The sequence below is a fragment of the Rousettus aegyptiacus genome, unplaced genomic scaffold (assembly GCF_014176215.1).
Source record: "Rousettus aegyptiacus isolate mRouAeg1 unplaced genomic scaffold, mRouAeg1.p scaffold_m13_p_4, whole genome shotgun sequence".
Lineage (NCBI taxonomy): Eukaryota > Metazoa > Chordata > Mammalia > Chiroptera > Pteropodidae > Rousettus > Rousettus aegyptiacus.
This window is the reverse complement of record NW_023416307.1, coordinates 42264530-42283464: the sequence shown is the minus strand read 5'-3', so window position 1 is coordinate 42283464 and position 18935 is coordinate 42264530. Positions and strand designations below refer to the sequence as shown.

The 18935-nt window shown below is 39.2% G+C and overlaps 1 protein-coding gene across 1 annotated transcript in view; it reads left to right on the top strand.

Annotated features, from left to right (window-relative positions):
* The window catches only part of ETV5 (ETS variant transcription factor 5), a 53722-nt gene that overhangs the window by 14211 nt on the left and 20576 nt on the right, over window positions 1-18935 (top strand). The window contains exons 6-7 of the mRNA XM_016159744.2: window positions 11377-11506; window positions 12412-12699. Coding sequence (XP_016015230.2) covers window positions 11377-11506; window positions 12412-12699 — 418 coding nt within the window. The remainder of the gene's footprint in view (window positions 1-11376; window positions 11507-12411; window positions 12700-18935) is intronic.

Genomic DNA, 18935 nt, shown 5'->3' with positions numbered 1-18935 from the left:
GGCATCATCCTTGACTTGAATCATATTTTATCCTCTCTGGAGTTAGAGAATAAAGAGGTAGGGGAAGCCTTGAGCCCCCCTGGAGGTTAAAGCACCCCCCATTTTAAGTGGTCTGCCTCTGTAGGATTCTCCCACCTTTTAGGTTGCACTTGTACATTAGATAGTGACCTCCCAAACTGTCTTTTGTGGGCAAAATCTAGCTTTTCATTTCCTAACCAATAGTATTTCAGCTGGTGATTTGATTTTGAGATACCACAAGCTGATTCTGCTGACCAGCTGCTACCATTGCTAAAAGAGGCCATGGAAGAGGGGTTAGAGAGGGAGGAAATTTTGGGGGGGATGTTGTAATCATTAAGCTGGGCCTAACAAAAGCAAATCACTCCCATCTCTTCCCGGTTATATGAAGCCACTAGATAACTTAAACATCGTAGTCCAAATAGTATGATCCCAACTATGTAAGAATGGCCCTAATAAAGCCCTTTCCTTGTCAAGTCAATCCCCATTTCCCACAAATAAATTAAAATCCCTTTATAAGTGTAAAATCATTATTTTCATCTTTTCCTCCTTTTGCTGTAGCCAGAAGGGCTTTGTTTGGGGGTCTAACAAAAGCTACAACCTGGGGAGCCCGTAAGCTGGCATGGCTAATGTACTTTGGCATCTTTGGAGCTAGAGTTCTCTGTTGTTGAATCTATCTTGTAGCATATATTCCACATTCCAGGGAGCAGTAAGGGCATAAAATACCATAACACTGGCCCTGTACAAACAAAATTTACAAACACTTTCCAAAGCCAATGTGAGCCCTGCAGCATCTTGTCATTGAAGCACCAGTCCTATGTACACCCAGCACCTCTCCAGAGAAAGCAAAGTTCTATACGCCTAATACATGGTCCGTGGCACTACCTAGACCCATGTTGCTGTTGTCAGCTTGAGTCCATAGTGGAGATTTAGGGTTATCCGAGATAAACAGAAAATGGAAGAGTGGCTTACAAAACATGGCCTCATGGTTTTAACTTTTTCATGGTATTGATTCTGTGTCTAATTTAAAACCCAAATGGGAGAAATTCTATCAGTAACTCTAATTCCTGGGAGGAATTCCACAGCATTTGAAGGTGGCCTCTTAGAGATGTTTCAGATACCCCTTTCTACTAATGCTGTTTCTACAATTTTAGAGTTGGACCGGGTTTTTTTCCTAAGCTCCTTTTCTTCCGTTTAATTTCTAATACTGTATTCAAAGCTTAAGGACTTTCATTTTCAGAATTCTCAAGTAATCTTCTGATGACCTCGCTAACCTTGTTTTTCTGCCATACAGTTTGTAAATTGAGAGGGGGCTCTCTGGAGACACAGTCTCCACACTCTTTTAAGTAAGTGCCCATCATTTTTAACAGGAGCTCACCCGCAGTATTCCTGGACTTGTATTCGGAAACAACTTGCAGCTCTTGAATTTCCAAATACTTAGTATAACCTCATCTACTCTTGTGGGCAAGAAAGGTGTCTTCTTTCCTTACCACTTTTCCCACTGTTGCAAGACTTGGCTTTAGTTTGGTTGGTTATGGTTTCACTTTGGTATTCCCCCACCATTTTCATACAGGGTCATCAGGCTTAAATCCTGCTCTCTTGGGTTGGTCCTATTTCTATACAAATTTAACCCTAACCTTATTTGTTGGATCTGTCTTTTCCCATAGTCTATATCATGCTAAGTTTTTTTTTTTTTTAGCTGATTACCCCACATTTCTAGCTCTAAATCATGAAATATAGAGTGTTTTGTTTTGTTTTTTAAATCTGCACACCAATTCCTGAAGCCTCTCTTCTGCTGACTGTAGGTTTTTCCTATTACATTGGAGAAATCTAATTCCTGGAGCCAGATGGTCCAGGAACTAGCTTTATCAGTTGCTAATTTGACTCTCGTGTTATTTATTGTACAGATGACATTGACCATATAGGAAGGACTTATGTAATTGTTAATAAATTCTTCTATTTCATGTTTAATCCTATACCATGGATGGAGCCCTGAAATATACCACCAAGATGATAGTCTTTTTGTCCTCGCTGAGAAACAGGACAAGTAGGAGAAAATGACATGGACCATAATGACACCATAACCCTACCCCTCTGCCACCACCATGATTAATCTAAAATCCTGAATACTGCTCTGTGACAATCCTGAAAAGATCTTTCCCTATCCTTCTGATGCCAAATTCTATCCCAGAGCAGGAGCCTTGCTCTCTTCAGCTAAGACTTTGCTCAGGACAAATGCAGTTATTAGTGCAGTTGGAGATTGCAGAATGAGCCTGCCCTGACGTCTCAGCCCCTGTGTGTGTTATGACACCTACGTGTTGACTATACCATATGTTTGTCATATGTCCCATGAGTTGCATGGAGAGCCTTGATTCCATACCAGAGTCTTACTGCCATCTTTGGTTACCCAGAACGTGAATATGTGGGGGATTCTCCAAGCTAACAATACTTTATCCCAATTTAGGTCTTCAGCTTCATATTCCTTTCTGATCTCCTAGCCTAGTAAGCTAGGTTAGATGAGTTGGAGCCCCCAGAAACTCTTATGTGGGTTTTCCCTAAGGCTCAGAGCGCCAAAAGCCCAGACCACCCATTTCAAGCTTCTTCTCCTGGTCCTGGCCCTGCTCAGCCTTTATGGGCAGAAGGAGCCAAACCAGCTGCTTGGGAGGGAAGAGTATGAAAGAGAATATCGAGGTAGAGAACTTTAGTCCTTTTTAATTTTGCCAACCTTCATACATTGGCGATGGCTGTATCGTAGACTCCTGGGGATTCTGGAAATGAAATCTAATGAATTGAACCGCTGTTCTGATAGTGTTCTAAACCTGTCGTATATACATATTCACAAGGAGTGGATGTTCTCCATTTTTTCCCCCAAGAACGCTTTGTGGTCTTCAGTTGGGCATATGTTTTGGTTCCTGTTATACGTATATTAATATGTATGTGGAATTAACTGATAGATTTTAGTTTTGTCAATAGTTCGTCCTCGTGTAATTACTGTCTTTTTACCCCAGCCAGTAGGAGAAGTGGCAATGGGCAAGTCATGGTGATAGCAGTGGCGGTTTTCATTTTGCCCTCTCATGGGTGTTCCCTTCTCTTTTCTAAGTGAGCCAGAAATAATAGCAAATAAATAAATGAAATGAAATAAATAAATAAATAAATAAGATTAAGATAATTGAGAACCACTGGCTTAGACATTAGAATATGACCAACATTTTTTCTTGTGCAATTTTAGATTCCTGGGGCTATATTATCGAAACATGGTAAAGGTACAGGATACACAGGACAGTATCCTTCCAGTTTGGTAACAGGCCAGGGGTGGCTTTCCTTGTGTGTGAATGCATGGTTTAGAAGTCTTAGCACCGTTATTTTTGACCTGTTAGTCAACCATAAATAAAAGGATTTTTTTCTTTCAAGTATCTCAGAGATGGGATATAATATGCTTTACTGACTTGTTTTCCAAACCTATTGCTGCATTTGTTTCATTTATAGATATATTTTTTTTCTTTCTGGACCATTTGAAAGCAAGTTGCAAACATTTTGACATTGCGCCCCCAAATACTTTAGTGTGCATCTTCGAAGATTAAGGACATTCTTCTATGTAGCCTCAGAAAATTAACCTTTATCCAGTAATATTCAGAATGCCCCAGTTGTCTCCCGCATGTCTTTTATAGCTGATATTGATACTGTTTTTGATCTAGGATTCCATTAATAACCATGCATTGCGTTTATTGTTATGCCTTTTTCATCTTCTTCAATCTGTAACATTCTGCCTCCACCACCCCCCCCCCTGCCCGCCAGAACATTGAGTTTTTTTGAAGAGACCTGGGCAATGTTGCAGTTGCTGACTTTTTTAGCGTACATTTTTGAAGGATATATAGAAATGCAAGCAACATACAGGAATGCTGACCTTAGGTCTGGAATCTTCTGTGTTGTCAGTTCTCACTATCACCCATGCCATGTTAACCTTAAAACGCTGGTAAAAGCACAGAAGGAGTGAGATGGAGATATTTGGGTCAGAAATTGTTTGTGCACATTTAATGAGAGGGCTTTTGAGGGACTCATTAAAACTTTTTTAGCACAACTTACTAAATAGTTGATTTTATTTTTTTATGGATGATTTTCACTGTGTTCAATTTTTTAATTTGTATTTACAGAGGTCAGCTGTGTCGGATATGAAAGAAAATGGCACATTTCTCTATACCTCCCCCAATTCTTCTTTTAGAACTTGTGCCCTTCAGCAAAATTTGATAACACTTCAGATTTTTATTTTTGGAAACTGTTTCCAGGCAGAATCTATGTTAACCAGTCAAGCGGGTTTGAGCATGTCTCTTAATTGGTTTAGAAATCCAAAAGCCATCTCCTTTTCCAGATGTTCTTTTTTAAGTTCCAGAACCACTTACTTTATCTTCCTTGAACCTCCTTGGTTCCCAAAACAGGGTAGTCTGTCCTTATCATTCACTAGGACTGCTATGGCAATTATAAAGAATATTGTGATATTAGGAATATATTTTGTGCTTGAAATGGATTTCTAATCTTTTCAGCCCTAGAAGAAAAACATTTCTGACCTCCTCTGGTAATATGGTAGAACTTATAAACTAAGCTTCATCCTGACTACCTTTTTTCCTTAGTAAATAGCATTGTCTCACAATGTGTCCAAAAAAAAAAAAACCCAAACAAACAAACAAAAAACGCCATTGCTAAGGAAAGGCAGCAGTATTTTGGAAAGGAGGCCTTTTGGCTTATTTGTGCTTGTCAAACCACAGAACACAAGGGGCACTGCATCTGGTGACTTAAGCCCTCTGGTCTTTGCCAATAGGGTACTCTGACAAGGGGAAATCAGGAGAGAAGAGGCTACACCTGCCTTCCAGGTAGCCTCTTCAGTTCTCTTTTGCCAATGTCATTTTTAGATTCATATGTCCCTCTGATTGATAGTCTTTCTCTCTGCCTTCATTCCTCATGTTCCACTCATTGACAGAAGCAAAGTGTGGTATTGGCAAATGTCTCAGGCTCCCCTGCCCCTGCATTCTTGAACTACACAGTACATATTTCTTACTAGAGAAGGAAATGAGGTGGAGTGGTAGTGCTCTAAGAGAGGAATGGTGAACTGAAGCTGGTGGCAAAGAAGGTCGTAAACTTAGGGACAGACCTTCGCTTTAGGGTCACGGCTCTGGAATCTTGAGAAGTCTCTGACCACACTTACATACATTCTGCATTGTGTTTGCTCAGAAGTGCTGTGAGAGGCTCTGGCCACCTGAGATTCAGCCTCATGGACATTCTGATCAAGTTCTGTCATGAGACACAACTTTCTATGTAAAGTAAGAAGATCATGGCTGTCGAGTGTGACCAAATAAGTCCCACTCCGAGATCAGGCCTGCACAGCTGATTTGGGAAAGATGAGTCTTCTCCATAGGAAGGTAATGAAACTAAAGAAGGGAAGAGGAAAACCCCAAAACAAAACCTGAGTAACAACAACTGGTGGAAGGCAGGCAAAGTTTATGTGAGAAGTGGGAGAAATAAGGATGGGCTTAGTCTTTCTCCGCCTCAGATTGCAGTATAACTAACTGACATTTCTTTTTAACACTCACCAACCACATATATATAGTATATATTCACAACAAAGTCTGTGGCAAATTGAAACTTTGATGATTATGAAAAATGATAGGAAAGGCTTATTAGACAAGGTGTTTTTGTCTTTCTAAACAAAAATTCTTTTGAAATACTGTTGTTCATAACATTCAACAAAAGTGTTTTCCTTTGTTTTGATCCTTGGTGCTGTAATAGTGAAGTTCACTGCCAGCACTGGCATGGGGTGGCTGGCTTCCTTGGACTGATTCCACAGGCCTATACATGTGGGAAGGAAACAGATTTTGTCAGCAGAGGGAATTATTTTTTCTCGTCAATGGGCCAGTTTGTCTGTTTTTTCTCTTTTAAAACAATTGGGCTTTTTCTTTGGAAGACTGCTTCTATACCATCACAGAGGAAAGACTTGCTAAAATTTGCGAAATCTTAGTTTTAACTCGACGATGCAATTTGACTAGGATAGGGCTGTTTTTGTAAGAAATAGAAATAGAAACTTAATGGAAATAATATAGCAATCATAAGCTTGATAAATTTTCACAAACTGTACAAGCATTTAGATCGAGATCCATAACTCATCAGAATACAAGAAGACTCCTTGTTGCCCCCTGAACAGGCACTACCCCCAGACTCAAGAGTAACCTCCATCCTGAATTTAAACACGATAGGTTAGTTTTGTTTCCTTTTGAACGGTGTGTAAATGGACTCATACAGTAGTACTCTTTTGTGTTTGGTTTCTTTTATTCAGCTTATTTGTGAAATTCCATGTTACTAAATATACTTCTAATTTCTTCATTCTCATTTCTTTGTAGTGCTTAGATTTTGTTTGGAGTTACCTTGAGCCTATAGATAAATTTGGGAAGAAGTGATATCTTTACAATATCAAGCTTTCCAACCCATGAACATGCTATATTCTTCCATTTATTGAGATTTCTTTAATTTTCCTCAGTATTTTGTAGTTTTCAATTTAGGTATCTTACATGTCTTTTATTAAATGTAGTCCTAGGTATTCGATGTTATTTATTGCTATTGTAGAGGCATTTTTTTAAGATTTCACATTGTTTTACTTACAGTATATAGAAATAGTTATTTTTATATATTAGCCTAATGATCTTGGTAAATTAGCTTACTTATTCTTATACTTTGTGGTTAAATTTGTATTTCCTGTGTACCAACCAGGTTATCTGAATAATGACAGTATTGTCTTCCATTTTAATCCTTTTGCCTTTTGTTTATTTTACTTGACTTATTTCATTGGCTAGGATCAGGCCTGATTAATGATCATTTTGTCAGATAGAAAAACCTTCCAAAGAGTTTCCTTGTAAGAAGAGCAACTATAAAGTTAAGTTGATTGATTTGTGAACATCATATCTAAACTTAAAATGGTGTGCTAGTGGCATACAAAGCAATACATTGTTTTTGCAGTATATACCCATAGAAAATCTTGTCAGCCAACCACCCTTGTCTTTCCTACCCCTGACAAGCAGAGACTCTCATATATTTGTGCGCGGATATTTAACATAGTTCTTATAGTCGAATAGGGATCAGACAAATCTTGCTCTTGCCTCAGAGGTGGTATTAAGAGGATATTGTCAAGAAACAGTCAGGAGGGGCAGGGCATTTGGGGAGAGATGGTATCCATGGCAACAGTGTTAGTGGCCAGTCAGTCATTGACCGTAGAAGATACCCAGTCTTCCAAAGTGCCTGCAGTCATCTAAATGAGCAGAAGATTTTGATCAGCTGGAATGTAGGAGGTAGAATGAGATCTTTAGATGGAATACTGGAACTGGAGTCAAGGATTGTAAGAAGTAAAGTCCACTAGAGTCAAGAGATATTAGCCACCAGTAGGAGTGAGAGAGGGATCATGGGCATTTTGGTGGCCTAGAGATAGGGGAAAGTGTAAGTCCTCGAGTGGATTCAGGTGAATCAGATGTGCCTCCAGCTGGAGAGTGCAGCGTAAACATGAGGATACAGACTATGAAATTGGGCAAAAAGTGTTCTTCTACTCTTCTTTGGTGTTGTCTTCCTTCTTTATCTATTTTCCTGTTTCTTTTAATCCCTTTTTGATTTAGTCTTTTTCTCTTAGATTCCCTCTGAGAGGCCATATGATGGAATGACTAAGAACTGTTTAGGTAGGAGTCCTGACCACTTACAGCTATGCAACTGGGGCAGATTGCCTACCTTCTTAAGCCTTAAGGTTTAAGGTCTTAAGGTTTTCTCATCTATATTGGAGACAGTGGAAGTAGCTTTCTTACTGGGTCAGGAAAATAAAAAATAACATACCTAAGAGCAACTTGGCACAAAGTAAATGCTAAGGGGTTTGTCTGGCTGGCTGTCTCTTGCACTGCCTACCTTGTTCTTTTCCAGAGGTATTTGTTATCCATTTTCCCCATGTTCTAGAGCACTTTCTCTCAACCAGGTGTCATGTGGTATTTTTTGTTGTTTTAGTGGGGAACTCTTGCCTCCCCTCCCCTCTGTTAGCAGCAGCTCCAAGACTGAGCAATTACTTTAACTCCTTTGGGCCTCAGGGTCCTCATCTATAAATGTAGGGGCCTGGATTAAGTGGACTATGAGGCCTTGGTCTAACACTAATTGCATCTGTGAGAAGACGCTAAATGATTTCTCACTAAATCATATATACCGTGAAGAAAGGACCATGTCCATTTTGCTTATCATCATATCCCAGCACCTCCAGGATTCCTGGCTCATAGAAGATGCCCACTGAATGATTGAAATCTTTACAATAAGGAAAGTGGTCCACATTCAACAGGAATTGTTGTCAAAGCACTATTGGCTTTATGGGACCATCTTCTATAACTCTTGAATTTAAACTCAAATTTTCTAATTGTAGAAAGTGTTTATCAACTCAAATAGTCAATCATTTTATCATTTCTTTTCAAATTTCCTTAGGAATTCCTGACCCTTTCTCAATTTCAGTTTGTTGCCATGCTTTATAGTCCTAGGTCTCTGTCATCGTTTAGTAAGTCACCTGCGTGAAGGTAAATACTCTATTTTTGAAAGCACAGTGTATAATTATACAACATCATAGCACCATCTGCAAGGTGCTGTGCCATTTTCTTTATTTCTCAAGCATCACATATCTCATTTTCCAAAGGAGGGAACAGACTGAAAGCAGGGAGCATTCCTTGAGCTTCTTCTAAGTTCCTGCTTTAAATATACCACTGTCTCAGACCAACGCATGCCATAATCAGGCTCCTTCACACGTCCTCTGGCCCAGCAGTCCTTTTGGAGAGCTGAGCCTTCTTCCTTAGCTCTCGCAGGGTCCCTAATGACTTTCCTGTCAATGATCTGTGAAACTTTCAATTCTCATTCCTGCTGTGTTCCACTGTCTTCTCTCTCCTTTGATGGTTGATTCCTGGGGGAAAATTATTTACGACTAACATTGTGCCCAGCCTTGTAGGGTAGATGTGGTTAAGAATTAATTGGAAATACAATCCATTCAGTCACTCATTGTCTCAGTGCATTCAGGCTGCTGTAACAAAATACCACAGGCTGGGTAGCTTATGAAAAACAGAAATTTATTTCTCACAGTTCTAGAGGCTGGAAGTCGGAGATCAGGATGCCAGCATGGTCTAGTTGTATGCTCACGTGGCTCTGCCCTTGTTACCTAATAACCTCCAAAGACCACCCCCCATCTTGTAATACCATCACGTTTGGCATTAGAATTTCAGCATATGAATTTGAGAGGGGCAGAAATGTTCAGACCATAGCACTCATCAGATAGTTTTTTGAACTCCTTCTTTGTGAAGAGAACATAAGATTCTAGGTATAAGACAATTTGGGGATACTAGAAGCTACCATATAATTTAGAGCCACAATGGTATAGTACATGCTAAGAGTACATGTAGATTTGAAGAAATCAAGACATTAGAATTAGCTGGTAGTTTAGATTCTCTTGCAAAATGGCTGTCTGTTCCCAAAGCCATTAAAACTTTTTCTTCTGGGGTGGCTTTGGTTTGCCCAATAGAACTGTCAACTTTTATAATAATACTATGAACACGTCAGTATATTTCTAAAACCTGAAATGATAAAATTGAATAATGCCCTAATTGTTTACTTTCTAAACTTAAGTAAAACAGAGATCATAAATTATTTTCTTTAGATAAAGTAAGAAAAATAGACTTATCAAAGACGTGGCACGTTTATTTTCATTAGGACATCATCACCTTTTCTCATTATTTGCCAAAACTTTTATGGCAGAGACTTGTAAAGGGAGAGGCAGTGACAAAGGGGCAGTGCTGAGACCCCCAGAACTTCCACTGCGTCGGGGAAATGGTTTTCTGTGTCAAGTTGTCTGACTCTTCCCTTCTCATTCACTAACGAATTCTAACGACGAGCTTAGCGCTTTTCTGTGTCTGAATGTCTGAAAACATTTGATAACAATTGAGGATTGGCTACCATGATGTCACCATCGAAAAATCAGAGAGAGACTCTAATGACTTCTAAATATAATCTGCCAGTTCTGAACTTATTTCTTGTATTCAGGAATAGCAGTTGGCATTATGTAGGAAAAGAATTATGAAAACCTGTCCTTTCTAGTCAGTCACTGGCAAGACTTTACTTTATGCCCTTGTCATCTGTGATAGAGTAATCTGTCTCATTTGTTCATGTCTGAGGCCAGAATTCGGGTTTGGACAAGGCATAAAGAAACCAGTTGGTCTGAAGACTGTTCAGTCTTATCAGACAGAAAAGGGATGATTGTTTAGCTAATTCTGCCTAGTATAATCACTAAGAATTAACCAAACTCCTGGAGGTATTTTAGGAGTAAACATTGAGTCAAACAGAATTTTAATGGGTTACCAGAGCACTGACTGTGGTGCAGCATCTTTAAAATTGGTCCTTCTGCTTTGGGTAAAATGCCTTCTCTAAAATGAGTTAGCTCCTAGAGAAGACAGAAAAGGCAAACCTGGTTGGTTTGGTTGGGCCACTGTATGTAAGTCACCTTGATTTGAAAAACTTTGTTACTTTGCCCTCTCAGAATCATGTATGGAATATGCAGTTGACTTCCAAACAAAGCAACAACTCTGTGTACTATTTCATCAATTTAGGAAAAGTAATTGGCACCATCTACGAAGGGATTGGTTATGAAAACCTGCCCTTCCTGGTTGGTCACTATGAAAGGCATAAAGCAAACATAAGCACAAAAGTTTCCACGACTTTTCCTGTATGCAGTTAGCTTTTTCTAGGTTGTGGTTTGGTGCTTTGTTGTATTCCTTTGCTTTTAAATTTTTTGGAATGCCCCTAAAGTTGAGTTTTATTTACTCAGATATTTAGAGTTGCTTGAAGGACTTTTAACAAGTCACATACTTCATTTGTACATATTCCTCTGTATATGAAATGTATTTCCCAGAGCAATTTCTAGCCTTTGATAAGCTAATCTGTAATGTATACCGATATATCTTTTGCTGTTTAGTTTTGTTTTTTGATAAAAAATTCTGCATACCTGCTATCCTTGGTTTTCTATCATACTTGCATTTTTTTCTTTTTAAAGAACCATCATGTGCAGGATTTTAAGGGGTTCAAAGTCTCTGGGAAGCAGACCCAACACCAAAGAAATTTGGAAAAAAATATCAGATGATGATTTCTGACTTTTTATCAGTTTTCTATGGAAGGCTCTATCTTTAAGTTTTGGGCTTTCTCTGGCATGTGATTTGACATGAGTTCCAAGAACAGTTGGCTCGTTGCAGGGTTTGCAGAAGGAAGCATTGTGCTCCATGTTAATCAGTTGTCCTGTCCACTCCTCCCTCATCCCTCTTCTCATTTCAGTGGTGCTTCATGCCCCACCTCCAACCAAGATCAAACGGGAGCTGCACAGCCCCTCCTCTGAGCTGTCGTCTTGTAGCCATGAGCAGGCTCTCGGTGCTAACTATGGAGAAAAGTGCCTCTACAACTATTGGTAAGTGATGCCAGAGAAAGCCTGGCCAGAAAATAGCCATTAAGCTGACCGTTTCCAGCATTATTCAGCAGAAACACGGTGTAGCACACCCAGTCTTTCCTGGCTATGCTATCGTCTAGGTGTAGGCTAGTCCAAATGGGGCCTTTGTGCTGTGCAAAACACAAAACTGGCTCTATGGGGAGATCTGAGTTCTTGGGGGTACAGAGTCCTCCCAAGGGAAAGAACCTTGAATACCGAGATATTTGACCTGTGGCTTTGAGGGAGGGAATATATACTTCTTCATGTCTATCATATGTTAATGTGAACTTTAAGCACCAAAGAAGTAATCTTCAAATCAGAATAAATGAAAAAGCCCTGATGCTTGTGCCCTTTACTTAAGAATATTCAGGCCGCAGGATTGAAGCTTTAATTTTAAATTATTCTTTGCTCTGGAAGATAAACATAGGTCTGTCTGAAAGGGGGGAGGAGAAGAGTAGTTAATTCAAGTGATATTGCAGCAGAAATTTATCTTCAACAAAGATTCTGACTAATTCCTGGGAACCCTGGAATACTTGGGAGAGGGAGCTGGAAAAAGCCTCCCAAGGCATAACTTCTCCCCCCATCCATCCACCCCTACACATGCATGCATGGAGAATTCTTTTGGAATTGGGGAGGAAAAGGAAACCAGAAGCAGAGGCTAAAATTATCTTTGAGAAGAATCACTAGAAGTGTTAAACAAGTCCCTGTGACGCAGTGTGTTTGTCACTTTTCAGAGGTACAAATATTCCCTCAGGGCTGCTAGCAATTTAACTATGTTAATGCTGTCATTTCCTGGCAACCGTGGGCTGCAAAGTTCTGTTGGACCTGGTGACCACGCTGAAGGCTTTACTGCAGCCTAATGGTTTCTTCTTTTTTTCTATTTACAGTGCCTATGATAGGAAGCCTCCCTCTGGGTTCAAGCCATTAACCCCTCCTACTACCCCCTTGTCACCCACCCATCAGAATTCCCTATTTCCCCCACCTCAGGCAACTCTGCCAACCTCGGCACACCCTGCTGCAGCTGGCCCAGTGCAAGGTGTGGGCCCTGCTCCCACCCCTCATTCGCTTCCAGACCCTGGACCACAGCAGCAAACCTTTGCAGTCCCTCGGCCACCACATCAGCCCCTGCAGATGCCAAAGATGATGCCTGAAAACCAGTATCCATCAGAACAGAGGTTGGTGCTGATCTGGGCTTCCTTCGCCACCTCCATCCCTGTCCCCTTTTCCTCAATGGGAGAGGGGAAGCAATTAGTCATATTTACCAGGTACCTATAAAGTTCTCATTCCATTGAGGCATCTTATGAGGTGAGACTAATAATATGAATATGATCTGTTTATAGACATTACAACATCCTTATGAAGTAGGAACGGAGAGATAATTAGTACTGTTCCCCCCTTCCCCCGCCCCGTGGGCCCCCCATTACTGAGCTAGAGGAAGAGTGACTTGTGTAGGATACACAATCTGTTGACCTTTTCTCAGGGCAGATTTCCTGGCTCCTCACTGGGTACTGCCTGCTAGAATTTGAGCCTTGGTTTATGCTATCCATAAATACTTTATTAAACACTTCACTCATGTATTAGGGAAGATTGCTGAGTTACAGGAGATATTATTACTCTACTGATTTTAACACGATATAATAGTAAGGGATTAGCTAAGGACCTGATTTGTAATTACTTACTTTTGAGATAGAAATCTCCTGATTTCACTCCAGGTAGTTCTCCGTTTCTAATAAGGAAATTGAGGCATCAGGAATAACTCATTCAAAGTTATTAGATCATCAAACAAATGTGTAAAGGAAACCTACTCTTCAAACGCCAAACTTAACCTTTTAGGTCCCAGCCTTGTAAGTCTGTTATCTGCAGTAGGGTGTTCTGGGGGCCTGTCTTTTTTATTTCAAGTCTATCTGGGAAGAGCAGATAATGTGGGCAGGTAGTTGTCAGTGATGATACCAAGGACCTCAAGGTGGTGATCATTGTACTTCCTGTCTATCTGTTTTGCTCTGCATCGGTAGGTGAGGGGCAAGGGGTGCAGGAGAGGGAATGTACCTTCCGCAGGCCTGGTGCAACCCCATTGCCTCCCAGTGTTTACTGTGTGGTTACTTTATTTCTAGATGAAATGCAAAAAAAGTTAGTACTCTGGTCTAGTTCTAATCCCTTTCCCCCCTTGTTGTGAAAGTCACCATAAAGAATTACATAATTTGGCTGGTTAGTGTTTATGCCCCTGGTGAGGCCAAACACCACGAATGCCAATGATGCACAGAGCCCAAGGGGTGAGTGTTGATTGGGGGCTGGCTCAGCAGTGGGCCTCAGTTTCGATAGGGAACTCATGTGAGGGAGGCAGCCACTACTGAGCTTTTGCCAGTTATTACCTTGTTAACAGCTTTGCGCTTTTTTTTTGGAAATTTGGATTTTTATGTAAAAATTCCAGCTTGTGTGTGTGTTTTTTTTTTAAGTTGGCAACTAATTCAAATTAAAAACAACAGTGACACTTTGCAGACTAAACAAAACCTCTCTGTGCACAGAATCACCCTGCAGGCCTTCCAGTCTGTGAACTCAGGCCTGGATACCATTTTTATTACAATAGTTCTTTGGTTTTGTGTTTTTAAACAGTATCCTCCTGATTTTCTGCAGGGATTAATTTAGGTGGAGGATTGGAGTAGGGGATATATTTAGTATTTGAAATGCTTAGCAAACTTCATATTTGTTATACCATTTGTGAAGGAAAATTAGTTCATGTTAAATGTCTTATGTATACAGTCACATGTCACTTAACGATGGGGATACATTCTGAGGAATGTGTAATTAAGTGATTTTGTTGTGTGAACATCATAGAGTGCAGTTATGCAAACCTAGATGGGATAGCCTACTATACACCTAGGCTGTGTGGTACAGCCTGTTGCTCTTAGGCTACAAACCCGTAAAGCATGTTACTGTGCTGAATACTGTAGGCAACTGAAACACAGTGGTATTTGTATATTTAAACATATGTAAACATAAAAAAGATACAGTAAAAATACAGTATAAAAGAACAAACAGTACACCTATACAGGACACTTACCATGAAGGGAGCCTGCAGGACTGGAAGTTGCTGTGGGTGAGTCAGGGAGTAGATGTGAAGGCCTAGGACGTTACCGTACACGACTGCAGACTCTATAAACACTGTGCGCTTAGGCTACGCTAAATTTATAAAACACCAGATTAAATCAAGCACAAGAGAAAATGATGCAATCAAGAGACATGGTAAACATGAGATGTATGAGGCTGCTGCTGGTATACACAGCATACTGTTTTACAGCAAACTTTTTTTTATAAGTAGCAAGAATACACTCATGATAAAAAGTATAGTAAATAAACCAATAACAGTCATGTATTATCATTATCAAGTTTTTTGTGTTATACGTAATTGTATGTGCTATACTCTTATATGACAGGCAATGCAACAGGTTTGTTTACACCAGCATCACCGCAAACTCATGAATGATATATGTTGCACTATGATGGCCCAATGGCCATGACGTCACTAGGCAATAGCAATTTTTCAGATCCATTATAACCTTATGAGACCACTATCTGCTGTGTGGTCCATTGCTCACTAAAACATCGTTTTGCAGCTCATGCCTGTATTCCCCTTCAATCCCAATTTCTTATCCAGAGGGGTCTTGTGTGAACAGATTATGTCAATGATTAACTGAATTGGGGGGCTGGGGAAATATCCTAATTCTGCTGGAGGTTATTTGTCCTCCTGCAGACCTGGAAGACAGGGAACCTTAGTCTCCGTGTTCACCAATAGGTCTGTCTTCAGGCTACCTTTTGGGAGGCAGTTTGATCCCTGAGATTTATGATTTCTCCCTGAAATTTATCTGTCAAATTTGAACTTTCTTTCTCTTCTACGCAGTCATTAGGATTGATTTGTCTAAAATAAAAAGACCTTGCACACACTGGGGTGATATAGAGATCCTTGAGAGACTTGGTGAAAGGCGAAGTCCTGAATCAATAAAAAGAAAACAACACTGGTCCCTTAGGCTTATACACTAGAGCACTGTAGTCTCAAAGTTGAGAATGCACAAGAGTTCCCACTGGGGCTTAGTATAGATTCTTTGCTGTACCCCAGAGATAGAGTTGGCGGGTCTTGGGCAAGGCCCAGATATATCAATGTCACACTTTGAGAAACCGTGTTCCAGCCCTCACTTCTATCTAGTCCAGCCCACCTATTTTAGTTTTAAGCATCGAGTACCCATACACATCGCATTGCCCTTGTCTAATACTAATGAGATAATGTGATACAAAATACATGCAAAACATGACAAATGTTTTTGCTTGTAGATGCTTAATAGCATGCAGAAAATGAGACCAAAACTAAAATCCTTGGTCTGACTTGTAAAAGTAATAATTGCAGTCATGTATGATAACAAGCTTAATAATCACATATTTAATAACCTTTATGAGCAGATCACTTTTGTTAGTAACTATAGTTTTTCTTTGCTCTTTATTTAAAATAGAGGGAATATTACTTCAAAATTAACCCCCTAACAAAAAATATATGGTATTTTTTTCAAGATAGAAGAAAATACAATCTTATTTGAGACTTTTAACAGCTCTGTAACCAAGATAAAGTAAATTAAAAAAACCCTCTATTTTTACAGATAAGAAAATCAGTCCTCAGAGCAGTGAAAGGACTTCCTAAAGGTCTTGGAGCCAAATTCAGGGTCCTACATGTAGAAACCAAAACATTAACTTAGAACTACACCATGTTTTGGCTCTGAATGGAGGGAGGTTGCTAAGATTCACTATTGTCTACTAAAAACTGAATAAAAGACCTAGAGAAATGTATTCTGAGCTTGAACTTTATCATACATCTCTTTATCTCTTAACTACCAGAACTTTAGTTATCTCTTAAACTACAAAATCCTACTAGATTCCTTCATCACTTATCTAAACCCATGTTGTAACACATATGTCTGTTTTGTTTCGCTCTTAGTGTGCCTTATCACTTCAGTTGAATAAACTCTTTGAGGTTTAAAAAACATGATTTAGACCCCTTTCTTTATACCACACTCAGCCCAGTATCTTTCTTGTCTTCAACATGTTTATTGATAATGTAATAGTTATTTGCTAAGATTATACTTTAAACAAAATATGATCTAGTCAAAAGTACATTCTTACTGTTTTACATAATCTTAATATATAATTCTTTACAACTCAGAATTTTTAAAGAAAATAAATCCTATTTGGAAGCATGATTTATATTCATGATTTCCTCTCCCTAAGGCAGGAAAAAAACCCGTTTAATTGGGCATGTTCGAACATGTTTCATTTATCCTTAAAGACCACAGCTGCTCCTTGAAGAGGAGGAATGCTTTTTATTCAGCCATCCCAAACTTGCGTGTTTTTTCATCGTGCTGTTTACCATGTTTATGTGTGCTAGGTGGCAGAACTTAGAAAATATTCCTATGTTATGCCCATAGTATACTGGCCAGATGTTTTTTTTTACTGTACCATTTCTTATTACATCTTGAATCGAGTCCCCACAATTCAACTGAAGAGGTTCCACTAATAAATGTATCACCTATGAATTTAGGAAATAATACACTGCTCTCTCACTCACTTGGCATCAAGAAGCAAAAACTCAAGAAAAGACAAAATTTAAGAAAATATTCCTGCTGATGAAAAAAACCCTCTGCTTCTTGATGCTCCCCGAAGACATCAGTGTTGTAACAGGCCACCCTGCTGAAAGTGAAGGTTAGAATACAGTGTGCAGAGTTACCAAGGAGTTACCAACAAAAGATCAGTTTCGTGTGGCATCCTAAAGAGCAAATGGCCTAACCTGCTTGAGAAAGTTCTTTCCCTCAGTGGTTATGATCAAAGCATCAAAGGATGAGCTTAAATTATCTGGAATTGCGATTTAATAGAAAAGTACTCATTCTCTAAAGATGCTTGATTAAGAGAGTTAATATACTCAAGTTTTTCTCTTGTTTCTGTTTTCTCTCTCAAAGCCCATCCCTGATAAATTGCTGTTTATTTCTGTCCTTCAGATTTTGTAGTTTTTAGGGAGGAAGGAATTTCACTATTAGTCACATTTGTAGCCTGGCCTGGAATGAAGTGAATGTGTCTGATGCATCTCCTCTCTGCATATTCTTAGTAATATCATAGCATGTTACATATGGCAGCACAAACTCACTTCGGGATCTGAAATTGAGTTTCACAGATGCTTAATGAAACCACCTTTAACAGACTCAATAATGTACTTCTAATGGTTAGAGTATGGGTGTTTTTAGTTCTGAGTCTTAAGAGAGCTCGTTTTCAGCATTGTGCCATGTTTTTTTTTTTACCTTTTATCAAGCTAAAGGAAATTTCCTTCTATCCCTAGTTTACTAAGAGTTGTTAATATGAATGGTTGTTGAATTTTATCAAATACTTAATGAATTTGTTCCCTTAATTTCTTTCTGTGGAGAGTTAAATTGGTTTATATGAAACCAACCTTATATTCTTGTGATAAACCTAACTTATTCATTCTATATTATCTTTTGTATATTGCTGGACTTGGTTTTCCAATATATATGTTTATGACTTCCCTATCACAATTTATCATTGAGAATAATATATGTTCTGTCTTATATTGTCCTTCTTGGGTGTTAGTACTGAGATTATACTCATCAAATGAGTAGAGGATGTCTTTTTATATATATATATTCTGTAATAGTTCTTGTGAAATTGGAATTCTTTATTTCTTGAATTTTTGGGGACAGTGTTTAGATTTTGTTTTGCAACAATGTCTGGCTCTTGGTATATGGCAGGAAAATAAACATTAATGTGAAGTTGGGTGGCACATTGCCACCAAGAATATAAATCAGCATTCTCTTTCAGAGAAAGGAGACTGGATATTGGGTAGGCAACTAGTGGACTTGTGTTTTTCATCTTCTCCCAGTTCTTTAAGATCTTCCCTTACATTTGCGTAACTTCTGAATTTGGCTTGTTTTGGGCTTGGAGGTGGAGCAGAGACGTTGATGGTAATGTTTGAAGGTAATGTATATTAAGAATCCAGCAGATTGCTGAGCCCTGTTTCATGCATTATCTAATATAAACTTTACAAAAGACCTTTGAAACAGGTGTCTTGGTTGTCCTCCTTTTATTGATGAGGAAACAGACGCTCAGAACAGTTACATAACTCACCCAAGGTCACACAGATAGTAAGTGGTAAAGACTGGATTTCACCCAGCATGTTCTGACATAACAGCCGGAGCCTCTTGCCTAGCTATGCTGCTTCTCTATTTTCTATCTTCTCTTAGCCTTAAAGGAAATACTAAATATGTGGTGTTGGTTTCTTGGCTGATTTTCTATATCATCTCTCAGCTGGCTTCTGAACCATTACTACTTCACCTGGCACCCAGGTCCACTGCGTAGCCTTTATTGA